Below are 17,310 nucleotides of genomic sequence, written 5' to 3' on the forward strand. Positions count from 1 at the left end.
CCCAGAAAATTTCTTTTAACTATGTAGGTTATGTTATGTTCAGTGTATAATATTCTACTGGGAACTAGGCACCTAACCTCATTAAGGCTTTAGCATGACACAAAACTAACACGTCCATAGCACTGAGCATCACAAATTAACACGTGCCAAAACATCTTGTTTATAGCTCATTAGTTCCTGTGCAGCTGCTTATATTTAAACCAGAGCTGTTCTAATACCAATACTATCATTGTAAATGCCTTTGATATGGCCTAAATACTTGCTCATTTGATGGCAAATAAAACTGTGTCTATGCACGAGCCATTAGCGAACCAAACTCTTCCGTGCTGCTCAAAAGCAGGAGCCTTAACAAGAAGTTGTGCTGTGCAGCCAACGGCAGCTCCTGTTTTTTAAGCGGCAAATAACTGATTCCCAGTAAAAGGTGTGTGATGGTAACTACTAGCACTTTGTAGCATTTCCCACTGGAAAGTGCAACCTGTAAAAATGTGATGAGTACAGTGCACAAGGCTTTAATATCAAGAGGGGGTGGGCACTAATGTTAGTGTATGAAGTGTTTTTTATTCCTAGTCATCTTCTGCACTACTATATCTATCACAAAATTTCACACATCATCCAATTCTCGGTTCGACCCCAATTCTGCTGCCTTTTTCGTTTAAATACAGACGTATCACAGCACAATGACTAACCAGAATTCCTGGCTTAAAAATGCTCTTATCAGCAACTGTGCTTTGCTGAAGTGTCCTTGAGCAAAGAAAAACCTTAATCCCTATCAGCTCTGGGATTCCTTCTCTGAACCTGACCTCTGACTTTCATGTGGAGGAGAATGGTACAGGAAGACGGGGGGGAAAAAAGCACATTTTCCTTTAGGCATCAGTGAAGCATCACATTTAAACCGAGGTGGCTGGTGCTGCCCTTCCGAAGCCGATACAGACGGTGACCAATCACAATGGCATCGCGATAATAAATCCCAGTGAGGTTTTTATTTAATCGGCTCTGCAGAAAAATGAATCTTTAGCTTGTTTACAACATAACGTGTCAGCCAATATGTATGAAAATATAAATTTCAGGTGAGAAGAATGGGGAATAATAGATTCATTACAGCACTGTATTTTCCCCAAAGCAGTCTTAAGGTCCATGATATTGCTTTTTCACACCTGGGGATTTGTCTGCGTAGCTGTTCATCGAGCAGGTCTACAGCATTTCTCTTGAGGTATTCTTACAAATTGTTTATTTAGCATATGAGTGGGACAAGGGCAGAGTGGTTTAAACGGCGAGGCTGAGTGCAGCAAGGCTTCTCTATGTGTGTGTGTGTGTGTGTGAGTGTGCGAGAGAGAGAGAGGGAGTGAGGAACTTGAGGTCTCTGAAGCCACAAACCTCTGAAACCATCCTCGGAGGCAGCGGGCCTTGCGCCAAATCTGTTACTGCAATTACTTTTGACAGCAGCACCTTCATTGTCCGGGAAGGTGGGTATTCCTGCGCTAGGCAACGCTGACCACAGGCGTTAGAGGGATTTGTGTAGGCAGAGAATTGCAGCATGCAGCATGCTTGCTTCGCAGCCTTGGTGAAACCATCAAGGAGAGTATATTCTTTAGTGCACACGTAGGCGTTTCTTTTGTGTGGTAATGAAACTGAGGCAGGACTTAGTGAAAATGAGTAGGAGAAGGGAGATATTGTGCAAAATGCCCAAAAGGATGCAAGGGCCGGTTATGCGGTAAATACGGAAAACATTGCACCCTCCTTGCATGCAGCTTACTGTGCTTTAACATTCATTCATTCCACTCTAGCTCTGACTTGACTGGCACAGATGTTCACCAACGTCTTGAGTCAGACCAATGGCCAACCACCAATGGCGTTCCAACATCAGATATCGCAAAGTGCTTCAAGCGACTTTACTGTTCTTACTACTGTTCTGTCCTCATACCTCGGACCTAACTCGATTCCAGAGGCCACAAATGACATCATCATCTTGGCGACGCTACACAATACACTAACCCACCTGAGCAAACGGTATCAGTGCAAGAATGTTGCAGCTCAGCATTGAGCACAATTGTTCCCTAAAAACTTGTCCATGTAACTTGTCCACAAATATCTAAGATGGATATTTGGCAGGTGTACCACAGGGATGCGTGTTCAGCCCCCTCCTGTTTTGCAAACTACATCAACATCATCACTAACTTTGCTTGATGACACAACCATCCTGGGCCACATCATCAACAACAATGAGGCCACCTACAGAGAGGATTGTATTAGGATTACAGGACACAGCAGGGGGGCGGACCCCCTCCCCACCCACATTGGTGATGATGCCAAGGTTGAAAATCAGCATTTTTCAGCATCTTCATGGACCTCAACAGGAATACCATGGACAGTCTGCATCATACTGTAGTCTAAAATAGGAACTGTCCCCTGTTTCCTGCACCAAACAACCAGTTCCACCACCATTGAACCATATATGATATCTTGTTGTATACCTTCACGACTTTTACGCATTAATCATATATCTAAATAGTCTTGTTTTGCAATCTCATCCCATCTTTGAGTTCTTATCTTAAACATATTGTGCTCCTATTGCTAAGCTGACTCGTTTTCTCATCCAATACATTTTATTGCACCGTTGACCCTGTGTTAACCTACACATGACTGATAAACTAACCTGACCTGAACTAGTCTCAGGTGTTTAAATTTCATCGACTTTAAATAGAGCCGCAATCTTATAAACGGAGACGTAGCATGAGGTGTCCCATCTCAATTTGCCTCTCAGCACTACGCTTAATCCGTGCATTGCAATGTCATACTCAGCCTACAGCTGGAAACAGTGCTGCTGCTGCTGCAGCTGCTGCATCGATGGAAAGGAGTTGGATTTTTTAAGGAGGATTAGTGTTTTGGAGTCCAACTAGATCAGTGGGATATGTCAGGAAATCATCTGTTGGGATGTTTGATTTGGACTTTGTACACTTTGCCGTGCAGACATCAGTGTTATGTGGGACAGACTACAGGTTTATGTGTTGTGTAAGAGCCCTCCCACTAGGAGGGAGACGACTTTCCGTGCACACAGAAGATGAAATCAAAAGGAGATGGTACTGTTGTGTAATATGTTGTGAGTCTTATGACCCACTGCAACCAGATGCATCTCATCCATTCCTTGCAACATTGCCATATTATTTGTGACGTTCTTGTTCACCTATGGGCAATGGTCAGCTAAAGACACACAGATACTCACGGCAGTCAGTGCAGATTCTTTGTCATTCCAGTCACTGCTTAGACAAACCACAGCGGAAAACACACCTGAAGTACAGCAACACTCCCACAAGAGCTCACACTTTTGGCGGAGACATTAGTAGTGTGTGTGTGTGTCCATTTCCCCCCCCCAAAAAAAAATTACCAATCAAAACAGCAGCCACCTCTGCAGTAGCATGTTGCAGAAATTTGGCACCATTACTTTTCTATGCAACACAATATCATGAAAGCCTATGTACTGGAAGGGGAGGGATGGAGTGAGATGGAGGAAGGGTGGGGGCACAGGGTGGGAGGAGAGGGGGTGGAAGGAGAGGAAGAGGAGGAGGAGAGAAAGAGGGGGGGGGGGGGGTTCACTCACCATCTGAAAGCGCCGCCACACAGATGAGGAGAGTCCATCTGAAATCCCGTACACCTGTCATGGTAGAAATCCCAAGGGGGGGCGCGGATGTTAAATCCCAGTTGTTCCAGCGGCCGATGACAGATAAACAAACCCCTCTGCGGGTGTTAGCCTCCACGCGACGCTGTTGCAGTTCTCCCGGGGGGGATAGGAAGGAGGGGGGGGGGGGGGGTCTTTAAGTTTGATAATGCGCAATAGAGATATGTTATCAGCACGCGTGTCTTGCGCGTTTTGCTTGTGTGAGTGTGTGCGTGCTCAGACAGTCGTGTGTGACACCTCACTCCGAAACCTCCAGCACCAGTCCAGCCACAGTCTCCACAGTGTCTTCCAATCTAAGGCACCGCCGAAACGCGTCTTCTCCGAGCCAAAGAGAGCGGATTTTTCCACATGGGAGAAGAAAGTTACGAGTATCCTGCTCCAAATCGGGCAACAGGGGAGGAAAAGAGACCCAGTGTTCCTGAAACGGATCCAAGTCTTTGCGCGAAAGCCGACAAATGCCCCCCCTCCCAAATATAAATAAAAAAAAATCATAAATCAGTGGACATCAGTGGAGAGATGACGCGCGTCCTGGCTCAAAACACGGGAATCCTGCGCGTTTTGTTTTACCCCCTCCCCAAAAATAAAAAATAAATAAAAAGGAGCTTTGTGATCAGTGTGAATAAAAAGCAGGTGATAAAGGCCAGCAGGATTTGTCTGTGCGATTAGTCATTCTCCAATTAAAAATTCAAACATGAAATTCCTTGCGCAAATCATGGAACCGCTCATTGGGGAGAAGAGAAGAGGGCTGGGAGGACGAAAATGCATCCGACGGATCCGCACCGCTCTGCCTCAGCTCTCACTGACTTTCCTCGGGTTCCGTTTTAAAAACCTCCACAGGCGAAACAAGGTAGAAATGTCATTCTGGGCTGTTCGTGGTGAAAATTTCACCGCTCAGTCAAAACCCCGAAAAGCTCCGCGAGGTCGGCTGCAAAGGGAAAAGAAGAGGAAGAAAAAGAAGAAGAAGAAAAACTCGCTTTTTCCCCTCTTCAGGTTTCCAGTAGTTCACCTACCGCAGCGTGTTGCGACAGTCACCCAGCCGGGAATCATGTCATGCCAACATTACAGGAGCGGAACCGTCCACAACACCTCCGCTATACTTTCTTATTCCCTTTCTTACTTTGTGGTGTTAGAAGCTCGAGAACCGGAGCGGAGCATCGTCGGTGCCGCTTTACCGGGAGTCTGAAACACAGCCAAGTCCGACCAACTCTCCGCCTCGGTTTTTAAATCCCAGTTGCCGGCCTTGACCGCACCTGTCTGCGTGCTCTCTGCGGGGCTCGAAGCGGTTTCAGCCGCTGTCTTCAACCGAAACAGCCTCGGTCCGGGTTTTTAACTCCGCTCCAAACTAAACGTGTTCACCTTTAAACATACAGAGAGCCGCAGCTCGCGCTTGTTAAGCCCTCTATATCACCTCAGTCATATCCGGTGGTAGTTTTCAGAATAAAAGCAATTTGAAACTTTTTGGTCTTGATTTTTATTTCGAGCAACTTTTTTTTTCAATAGCTAAGGATGCAGTGCCACTCGATGCTTATGGACCTATACAAAATAGTGACCTAATTATAATGCCACAACAATGACAATTAGGCTATCCTACAATAAAAATGAATGAAAAAACAGCCGGGATAAGAATATGGTGCAAAATAAGTATTAAAATCAGATTCAAGCTTGAGTTCTGTTACAGATTTAAGGGTGACTGCTAGTTAAATAGTGACCCGTGATAACCCATAATTTATGGTCAATAATAGCAAATGCATCTTAAAACACTCACAAATTAAACATAGGCCTATGTCAGAATTACAGTGTAGACTTTTATTACATTTGGCTTCAAATGAAATCCTTTTAGCGTCTTGCACATGTATTTTAAGGCTCCAGGTCTCAGCAGTTAATTTTTGCCTGAAACTCAGTGTAGTCACTCGCCTCGATGACATGGTTTATTATGCTTTAATTTTAAAGGTTAAGCTGCTGAGTTCCGGTTTTGTCCATGTTCAGTGTTGTTAACTTGGTGCAGCTCGAACCGGGCATCAGAGACAAAAATTAATCACGTGAGTGACTTACCCGCCTCTTCATCAAAGGGGAAAGTATCCTGGTGAAGAAAGAGCAAACGCTCGTGCATAGTCACGGCTTCATTTGAACCATGCCAGGCGGACTGGCTTTTATTTTGGTGTGGAGCCAGTGAGAGCATTCACACATACTATCTCTGTATTAGCCTATTTACTGTGTTAATTCTTCTGATGACAGGCTCACAAAGCGTGTTTAAGACAACACCTGCCAGGTACCTACAGTGATCAATGAAATCTTCCCTCGGTTGTTCATACTGGACATGAGAAGATATCTTACTGATGAAAGTTAATGAAGGACATTTACAGTCATTAATTATTTATTAATTCATTTACAAAAATATAAGATGTTAAAAAGTGAATCTCAAGCTCATAAGAGTCCTCAGATTTCCAGGCTTAGGCTACATCATGTAGATTACTTGATATAGTATCATCAGGGAAACACCGACTTTTGAAACACACGGAGGGAATTTCAAAATAAAGTGAGCTTAACTATTGAAGATACTTGATTTAAGTTGCAATCATATCACCTTCAGCAAAAATCGTGGGGAATCCTGCACCTGAGATTTATTTCAATTATAAAACATATAAAATGATATGTCCCTTTATATTAAGCTACAATGGGTGCTCTCTTCCAGCTTTCAATAACAATGACTCATTCCACATAGGTGCACTTCCTCCTCCGAATTGAACATGTTCTCACCCATAAGTGGGGATGTTATTAGTTGTATTATATCATACCTTTGCTTTTAATATTATGTCAAATGAAATGTCTCCCATGAGGTTACATACAGAGGCGAATAGGGTGATAACCAAGCATTAAGCCCTTTCACACATGGAGCTAATGCTGCAGGTGAACTCACAAAAATGTCCCCTAAATGGTTTATAGGGGACCATTAAGTGTGTAAAAGGCATCAGAGACGCTACTGGAAAACAGCACTGAGATGAACACGTATTGAAATGGAAGATTGAACAAAGATGGATTATAAAATGAATTTTGCTGTTTTTTTCTGTTCTGCTTGTTTGTCTGACAGTGCACACAGAAAGAGAGAGAGATTGAGAGAAGGACAGGATGTTTAGTTGGGACTCCTTAGTAGTTCCTGTTTGCTCACATGCTATGTAAAAGTGATTTGCTGATAGCAGGATAGATTGAATAAAAACTGAAAATATGGGGAGAAAGTGCTTGCCCAATTATCACTGGTGTCAAACAAGTTTTTCCTTCATTTCTGTATAGCAGGATAATACAGTTACAGACTTGATCTGACAGGAGAAGAATATAAGCAACTTGAAACTGAAGGCATTGTAACAGGTGTGATTTAATAAAGGTCTCAGCATGGCTCCTGCACCAATCCATCTCTCTGTCTCTCTATCTCCACTCGGAGGCTTTGTGCACACTGTCCACAGTGTAATCCTTCTGTGAGCTGCACTCTTGTCTGTGTAGGGGTCGCCTTTGCTCTCCGACACCGGAGTGAGAGTTGTGGACAAAAATCAACAGAGCACATGGGAAGGCCCGGAACCTGAGGAAAACAGGGGAAAACAGGGGGTGGGGGGGGATACCTGAGACTCTGGCTGAATTTCTACTCACTTTCTTGTTCTTGTTGTCTGGGATCATGTCCACAAAGGCCAGCACACAGTCAGCACAGCTGCAGACCATCGCACGGTGGTCTAGTCCACGCGCCAGCCAGCAATAACATAATTACAGACGTTTGCAGCTGCAACTTTGCAGAACCACATAGCAACTTAAAAGTGACTCAGACCTTTGTTCAGACCTAAGAGCAACGTATAAAATTAGCAACGTTTAGTTTAAATATAGGTTTTGGTTTCATCGTGGTAACTGCCTGTTTGATGTTGGGCACAAAGAGCTAATCATGCTGATTTTTAACCTCATTGCTTATTGTTCAAGGTAAGTTAACACTGTAACAAAGCAAGGAAAAATAAAAAATAACTAAACTTGTCCTGTAATTTATTCCCTGTAGCCTGTTTATAATGCAGAAATACGCAGAGCCCATTGTCTTGTTTTAAGGCCCTCTAAACAGGCAAATCCCACTGTGCCCTTAAAGGGGAAAAAAGAAAAAAAAAAACGATGCCTGTTAAGTTTCTCAGCTTTAGCAGCTAATTTATCAGGATCACTTATGCAAATCAAGTCACTTGCAATTTTCCAGTTAGAGCACCTGAGCCGCAGCAGCACAGCAGCAGCAGGCAGCAGCAGGCAGCAGGCAGCCAGGTGAGAGAGCAGCCTGTGGTTCCCCACTGAGGCCGGTGGAAGACAGGCTGCCACAGGCTCCGCTGCTGCAGGTATGACATGACTGTTAATGGTTCGTTAATGCGTTTGACTCCACAATCTGTCACTGCATCCTTCTGACATTTACCAAAGACTAATTGTCAAATGAAGGACTTATTTCGGCAAACTTGCGAGCAATCGGGAAGATAAGGATCCCCTAATGGTGATGAGTTAAAGATGTGCTTCCCCAGGGAGTTTGACACCACAGGAGAATGGACTGGTTTTTAACTGTTCATCGAAGTCAAATCTTGCACCTTTTCATTGTCACTTCAAAGGCTGAAGACACTTTGTCAAAATGTGCTGAGAAATTTTCTCACCGAATGTGCACCACATGCCTGTACATGAATTTCTCATGCTCGCAAGGTTTGCGCGTTTTGTCAGATTTGCTCCTTTTTGATGCAGTGTAATGGATTAATATCACAGCTGGTCGTACTCAACAGTACTTGGCACTACTGAGTGCGGTTGTTTGATGCTGGCACTAGTGTGTTAGCTATCACACTGTCATTTGGGCAACATTTTTGAAGCTCACGCCGCGTTTGACACATCTTTGGCTTCCGTTGATGTTCAAATGTGTTGTGCAGAAGTTGTCTCTGTGTTTCAATTTGTCTGTCTTCATTTATTTATTATTCATTCTTCAGTTTTAGTTGTTCAGTTTAAGAGATTTTTGTACTTTTATCCCTGCTGCTCTCAGTGGGGTGTTGTTTGAAAAAAAAAAGTTGGTGTCATACTTCAATGCACCCATCAGAATTAAGTCCAGAGAGAAATAGCTCAATACCAAATGTGTAGAAACATACAGTATTTGCATGAACAAGAGATGGCTCTGTGTCAGTGAAGCTTCCTGAGACATGTGGTCATCTTTCTTTTCCTTCAGTATTAGCAACAGGTTGATATTTGTGGTTTTTAGTGATAGGTCTTTGTGCCTATTTTATGGATTGGAGTGACATTTGGTGCAGATATCCACAGTGGTGGTGGGTGAATCCAAATGACACTGGTGACCTGAACTGAATTTATAGATTAATAACAAAGAGTTTTGTTGTTTCCAGTAAAAAGAAAATTCAGATGAAAACAGAATTCCTATGATTTTGAAGATCCTTATGAAAATAAAAAAATAAAAAATACATATTCGATTTGGCCGCATATTGGAAAGAATTGTGTTTTTCCTTACAAAGTCCTAAGAAACAGATGTGGCTGGACTTGACTAAAATGATCATACTAGTCATTAAACGCAGCTGTGCTGCAGTCATAGAACACATGTTGAGGGGAGGCATGTCTATAAAATGCACTTCTTAATTTATGGTGAGTCTGAGCGATGACTAGAAGCTTCAAGACTCATAACAACAGAGTCTTAAAGGTTTAAATGCAGCAGATGCTTCAGCAATATAATTGTCCTCAACCATACTTGTACTGTATAATCAGAGACCTAATGATGTGAGAATTTATTTATTGCTTCTCCTCTTGTGTTCATGCGGTACAGAATAACATGATGGGTTTGCTTATATCTGTCTTTGTCAGTGTGGAAGTTATGCTGCATCCCTTTAGACATTTCAGGGCTGTGCTGAACAGGGGAGGATGAAAACAGCAAGTAAGTTATTTTGTTTAATCCAGCACCACCATCCCGGTCTCCTCCTCTCTCTGAACTGATGCAATCCAAACTCACCTAAACTACACTGACACAGCAGTGTGCAGCCAATGACCCAATGTCCACTCTGCAAGCAATTAAAATTATCTTGTCACTAGGTCCATTAATTTCCTATAGAGCTGAGTGCTCCGAGTCAGTGTGGACCCTCATTAGGCATGAAGTAAGGAAAGAGACTTTTTGTTTTTTTTCCATGGATTTTTTTGCCTCCTCCGTCAGTGTGAGTTAGTTCTGTCAACACATGTTCAGCCAGGTTAGTGTCAAATGTACAGGAAGCAGATCACTGCAGATCCAGCTGTCTCAGATCTCTGGTAGTCTCATCTGGAAGAATTACACAGATCTCAGAGTAGCCGTGAACATGTGCAATGTTTGTATGTGGATGTGTGTGGGCGACATGTAGACATGTCTTCAATATGGCTTGACGTAGTTGTACAAACAAAGCACTTTAATCATCATAATCAAAAACATGATGATAGAATCGGAAATTAATGGAAGAGAGTTAATTCATTTTCAGGAGGTAAATAAATAACAAAGTTGAGAAATTGAATAAATAAAGACGTGATAATAAAAAGCGATAAACAATAAGATAGACTACAATACTGTAGCTTGTATTTCTAAATTGATACATTTTTACCAAGGAAAATATTGTTTAATCATATATGCTGCATACATAGGTAAAGGTGTATATAAAGTACCTTAAATATAGGTAAAAATGCTGTGTAGGCTATGTGCACACAGTACATATTGTATAATGTACTCACTATGTTATGAGATATGTATGAAATGACAGAAATTACTATTACAGTATATGCGAAATATTACAATAATGTACTGTGTAAGAAGAAATTAACAATATATTTGCAATATCATATCTTTATAGGGTGTTACTTATTATACCGTAACCTAAAATATGTTGAATGAACATGAGACCATTTAAATGTAATGAAGACAAAATTACATAAAAAGAAAAGAAAAGAATAATAATAGTTCAGGTGAGTCTGTATTCAGAGCAGAATTAGAGCATTAATACACAAACAACTAAATAATCAGTTAGTTGTTATTGCTGCATGTTTTCATGGTCAAATTGTGTTTAATATTATAGAATAATAGAAAAACTGACTGAGTAGGCTGTCTGTTTAATATCTCAGCTGTGCAGCTCCCTCAGCTCTTAGGAGCCTTTCACCATTTTAAAGCCACTGTTCAGCTTTTACAGGCCACAACTTAACTGTGTCGACTCCCTGGCACTGCTCTCACTGCGCTGTTTTCAGTGGAAAAAGCTCTTTAAAAATAGCCCATTGAATGCTACCTGACCAGCACTACAGAGCAGGCAAACAGAGCCAGCGACTGGCTTGTTAAAATGGTGGTTGAGCGTTTAACAACAGACATTTCCCCGTAAGGAGACAGTGCAGAGCAGAGTAAAGCTAACAGGAATACTGGACTCCTCAAATTCTGCATTTTGGTATCTCACACACAGCCAGGGTCAGAGACCTGTTTCGAATCAAGACTTCGACAAACTCATCTGTGCCTTTGTATCCTCCAGAGTCGTCTCCTCACTGGTTTATCAAACAAGACCGTTAGACAGCTACAACTTATACAGATGCCACATGTGGGTTCTGACTTAAACTAAAAAGAGAGAGCACATTACTCCAGTTCTTCTCAGGCCTTTGCACTGTCAGATACAGAGTTGACTTCAGATTTCCATTCTAAATCGTCTGGGCCTTTAAATATACAATTACCACCAGCCACACCTCGCCAGTATCAGGTTGGACCCTTTGGAAGTCACAATTGCCTTAATTCCTTGTGGCACAGATTCTGTAAGGTGCTGGAAACACTCCTCAGTGGTCCTGATCCATCACACAGAGGAAGACTGAAACATCCCCCGCACCATCACACCAGCGGCAGCAGCAGCTTGAATTCTTGATACAATGGATCAACGTTTTCATGTTGTGGACACCAAATTCTGACCATTCAAATGGTGCAGCAGAAGTCAATACTCATCAGACCAGGCAACGTTCTTCCAATCTTCTATTGTCCTGCCTGTTGTCCATCTGCTTCAAGTTTCCACCTGCTCTGCAGACCTCAGTTGTAACAATTTGTGATTGAGTTACGGTTGCCTCTCTATCAGCTTAAATGAATTGGGCTGTTCACCTCTGACCTCTGGCACTAACAAGGTATTCTGGCCCAGAGATACTTAATAAATGGATATTTCCTCCTTTGTGACCATTTTCCAGAGATGGTTGTGCATGAAAATCTCAGGAGATCAGCAATCTGTGAAATATTCGGACCAGCCCGTCTGGATGAAACAATGGAAAAAATGCATTAATTTGCTGACACATGATTGTTTGACCTATTAGATATTGTGTTGTTGAGCAGCTGCACATGTGTACCTAATAAAAGGGGCTGGTGAGTGTATGCACAGACACAAACTTTAACCTAGTGTGTCGTCGATAAGATAAGATAAGATAAGATGACACTGAAAAGAATTTAGAGCACAGATAATAAATATAAAGACTGTGACTGTCACTATTTAGACTGTGGGAGGAAGCAGGAGAAAACCCAGAAGCTCCTTACTGAGGTGACAGTGCTGACCACTAACCACTGCCACTGTGCATCATTGTGCTTTTATGCTTCTTCTGTGTCTTTGTTACCTTTAACATCACACCACCCGCAGTGGCTGCACTCCACAGAAAACGTCAGTGTTTATCTCAGTGTACTGTACTTGTGTCTTCATGCTTGAGCTGCCAGAACATGAGACATCGAGGCAGCGCCACGCAAATCAAAGAAAAAAGAAACCATGCCTTTCAGCCCCAGCGGTGGTCGAAACCTTTCAGTAACACAGAGGGCACGGTTATTGGAGGAGTGCACCGCCGCTCATGTTCCTCTTTACATATTTCTCAGACATCCATAACCTCTTGAGAGACCCCCTGGTGAGGAGAAACGGGGTGGACATGTGTAAGTGCGCAGCGGGAATCTTTCCAGACAATTAAAGCAGAACCGGGGGTCCCCAAGAGATCAGTATTGAGTCGGTGCTAAAACTAACTGTTTCAGCAGATTCAGCCTCCTAAGGGCAAAGAGCCGCTCTTATACACTGCGACAGGAAGGGAGCCGGTGGAAACCTGCTGCCCGCACTTTGAGAATCTCATCTGAGACTGTGAACAAAGATGCGAACAGATTGAAAGCCAGACGCCTTGCAGCCATGTGGACCTGTGAGAGACAGAGACTCTTATCTGGTGGGTCTGGTATTAACACCTGGGACAGGTCACGTCCATCTGAGGATAATTGGATCGGACTGGGAGGTGATACATACTGTATATGTGAAAAAACTGTACGCAGCTGAGGAGTCTGAGACTGTGATCCAATTGTTTCTGACTGAATTTACACATTCACCTGCTTCCCCAACATAAACACATCAGATTGGAGCGAAAATAAAAGATCTTCTGTTTTGAAGGTTGATAGAATTTTACAGGAAAGGTCTTTTTATTGTCAGTGCAAAAGAAAAGTTTACCAGACTGATTCAAATCCAGTTTCAACAATAGTGTCTTTTCTGCCTTACATCAGTTTCAAGCTAAACTTTGCCCACTTCATCTCTCTTCTCTTGTCTGCGTGTGAAACTCAAAGGAAAGAGCAAATGTAAATACACATATCGTATGTATATAAGATGAACCGCGATCACTTTAGACAGTGACTGCAAGAAGAAAAAAATCTAGTGCAGTGCAGTCACTTTACGAGTCAGATGAAAGTGATGCAGCTGCGTAAGAACTTCAGTCCAGTCTGTCATCACAGAGCCTCTTTCAGACCGCACCAGCTTTTCAAAACAGGCTCACAGTCTTCACACTGCCACTCTCAGTCGCATTTAATGTTGAGCTCAGATCTGAGCTGTGTTTTCAATGAGGCAACAGCAGAAAAACTCCATTACACAGAAGACAAGATGAGGCCCTGTGAGTGAGTCCTCCTTCTCTGCAGCGAGCCAGATCTCAGTGATATATAAAAAATAAAAATAAAAACCTCAGAGTGAGGGAATAGAGTTAGATACTCTACCTGTCACCCTGGTTAACATCTCTGTCTCAGGTGAGCTGAAGGTGCTGCTGCACCAAACAGATCCCACACCTAATCAGTATCTGATAATCTCAGTATCACTTTTCTGAGGTATAAACTCAAGAAATCGACATAATGGCTGCAAAAAAACACAGTTTTTCAGTAGATGCGGACACAAATAAGTCATGTCCATGTACAACCAAACATTAATTATTCAATTACATTCTGATGGAAACAGCTTAACTCAGCTTAATTACCGTAATATATAGTGAAGAAATATCCCAAATTCACAAAATATTCAGATTCACTGCCACAAAATGATCAAATCTTCTCAAATAGTTTTTTATTATATAACTTTTTATGTTTAGACTTTCAGCACAAAGGCCATAGTTCACTCTGATACAGAAAAAGTTCACTGCAACTTCAGTCAGAACTTGTTTATATAGTCATGATTTTCCCCAACCTCACACCAAAAAAACGTTCTACCTTTGTACGCTGTAGGTGGTTGTTACGCTTTATATATTTTTCAGGACCCAAATGTATCCATGAAACAAAAGGTTAAATGAACAAAAAGAAACTTTAATGACTTACTGATAATGCAACACACACACACACACACACACACACACACACACAAAGCAACTGGAGGGTCCAGGGTCCAACTCAGTCCAAAAAAAGAAGTAGAAAAATATATCAATAAATGATAAAGAACAATCAAAAACCACATGGACCAGAGAACAGAAGCTGTGAACCAATAGGACAAACAAACACACACAGTCAACTAGCAGAGGAAGCAAAACTACTCACATACAATAGGCTACATGAGGGAGTAACGAGACACAGGTGGGGAAATCACACAGGTGAGACATGATCTAATCACTGGAAGAAACCACAGGAAGACACATGAAACATTTCAAAATAAAACAGACACACAAACTTGACTGAAGGTGAACCTGTGTGATCCGGTCAGTGATTCGGCTGCAGCTGTCATCAGAAAACAGTTTATACCAGAGATGTCAAACTCATTTTAGTTCATGAGCCACATAGCCTACAGCACAATTTATATCTCAAGTGAGCTGGACCAGTAAAGCATAAAGAGAACTTTGAATTTTTCCGTTTGTTTTAGTACATTATAAAGATTTATTTACATTTAATGAGCTATCCTTTTACAAAACATATTATGAACAACCTGAAATTGCTTCATGAAAATATATGCAATCTCAACAATATTATGCCTCTTATGTCTGCTATGTAATTTTTACAATTGGCAAATTCATCCTGAGAGCCGGATTGGACCCTCTGCTGGGCCGGTTTTGGCCCACAGGCTGCACGTTTGACACCGCTGGTTTATACAATCTGAAAGTCAACTGAGGGACTGATATGTTGGGGTTTGCCTAGCTTAGATGGGAAATAGCTAATAAAACTACCATCATCACTAACGAGTGTGCAAGTGGGGTGTCAGGCCACCGTACGCTGTCGTAGCAGCTACAGAGTTTCTTCTCCGGTGCGGGTGAAACCTGTTTTCCTAAACAGACATTTCCTCGTTATAGCCTAGTGTTTCGATGAAGGTAATACTGGTGGTGGTGGGTGGAGAGGGTTCTTTCTGACCTGTCGATCCAAAACCTCCCACAGGTGTTCAATTGGGTTGAGATGTGTTGACTGTGAAGGTTACAGCACAAGAATCACATCATTTTCATAGTCATCGAACCACTCGGTGACCCCTCGGCTTGGAGGTCGTGGAGGGATGGAAGGGGGTCGCCATGGTCCTGTTTCAATTCCATGTTTATTCTTTAATTTTTCACCTGTCTGTTTATGTAATCTGTAAAAAAAACCGAAGTGCAGACACATAATGCACCAGTTTTATGGGGGTTAGGTGTCAGATGATTTCTTGGCCACAGCCGGTAACTTCTTGGGATCTCTGCTGGTTGCCTGGCAACTGCTCCCAGCTAAAAAAAAAAATAGCCTGGTCTGGCACATAAGCCCCCATGAAAGTACTTTACATTGGTCTTTGTGCAGAGAACAAGACGGGTTTAGTCAAGTTTTCTGGACTTCAGTTTGAAGTGATTGGGATCAATAGATGTTTCTATGTTGAGCTTCACCTGTTTGTCTTTTATATGTATCAAAAATGGGCCTGTCTTTTATTTTAGGTTGCAGTTTTCTGAAAGACAGCTCACTAACCTGCATCTTAATATGCCTGCCAGTGTGGATACACAGTTTATTGTTCATTCAGCACTACTTCAATATCCTTTCCTTTTTATTTTTTATTCCTGTGGTCTTGCCCACCCACACACTGGGGTTGTGGCACAGTTTGAGAGCCGTGGCTCCTCAACAGGAGATCTCTGGAAAGGGAAGGACGTTTGTAATTCTGCAGAGTTTAAAGGCAAAGCTGTTAGAAAGTGAACACAGAGGACACGCGAGCATCTCAAAGTGTGGAGCACAAGCCCAGCGTGCGGTCTACTGTAGCATCAAGTGCTGCAATTGTATCGCAGTGTGAAATTTGTGTGGAACAGGCCTTGTCACACCCAGAGCTGCTTGTGGCTTTACAACAACCTGTGAGATCCTGGCAGGTTGGACATGTTTACACATCTTTACAGAAAAAAGAAATTAAAAAGCTAAAATCTATATCTGGTTATCCAACTATTCACCGCTCAGTCTATGTGTGTATGAAAAGCCCTGCTATCCACTCATCCAATTAACTTCTCATCACTAATTTAGATTTTTTTAATTGACTATCTTTTACTGTTTAACACATTTTTTTCTTGGCAGCACTTGATGATACTGCTTCTCTTTAATCCAGCTAAAACATAATGTCAACAGCTGTCTCTGGTTTAATGAGCAGATTAGTGCTATTACAGGAGATTGTAGTAAAGCACAATGCATGGAGGAATTACTGACAATTTGAGGTTGTACATCAGGCTGCCAGAGAAAATATGCTTGTAATCTCATTGCTGGAAGAACTGCAGAACTTTATTAAAGGCCACTTATCAAGTGGGGGATCGGATGGTTGGTCACTCTTTTCTCTAAGGAGCCAACTGCTGGAATGCCTGCTACACACAGTGACAATTGAACACGCAAAATGGACACATTTCATCTTCTCTCAATCTTCAAACTATAAGCTGATCAGACAAAACTGACCTTTAGAGTTTGAGATAAAAAATACAGATTCAGGCATAAACACAAACGCAAAAAATATTGGGTTAGGGATAGGGTTAATTTTTACTAAAATTGAAACAATTTCCAATATTGACAAATAAGCCCACATATTATCCATGCATTTATTAATATTGTTTAGAGGAAGGATTTAAATTAAATGAAAATCAATTAGAAATTCTCAAGCAAATATAATTTCTATACATGTGAATTTTCATGAATTAAATTTATATTCTTAACATATACCTTGCAACATGTTACCCTATATCAAAAGTAATCACAGATCAATAAACGTCATGTATTGGGGGTGTGGAGGATAGATACAATAATGATAATTCTCCATGAAGGTGACATCATTCTTTATATAAGGACTTACAGTATTTCATGTGTTTGTCTGGCCGTGATGTGCATTAAACATAACCCCGTCCCAATCATATCTCCTCCAAGACGTATTTGCTGTTGCAATGTGACTGCAATGAAT

The 17,310-nt window shown here is 41.9% G+C and overlaps 1 protein-coding gene across 1 annotated transcript in view; it reads right to left on the reverse strand.

The window, feature by feature from the left end:
• The window catches only part of tmem132e (transmembrane protein 132E), a 390,488-nt gene extending 385,494 nt beyond the window's left edge, over window positions 1-4,994 (reverse strand). The window contains exon 1 of the mRNA XM_083986689.1: window positions 3,596-4,994. Coding sequence (XP_083842815.1) covers window positions 3,596-3,656 — 61 coding nt within the window. The 5' untranslated portion in view covers window positions 3,657-4,994. The remainder of the gene's footprint in view (window positions 1-3,595) is intronic.
• Window positions 4,995-17,310: the final 12,316 nt, after the last annotated feature.

The sequence above is a fragment of the Trachurus trachurus genome (assembly GCF_905171665.1).
Source record: "Trachurus trachurus genome assembly, chromosome: 14".
NCBI classification, from domain to species: domain Eukaryota; kingdom Metazoa; phylum Chordata; class Actinopteri; order Carangiformes; family Carangidae; genus Trachurus; species Trachurus trachurus.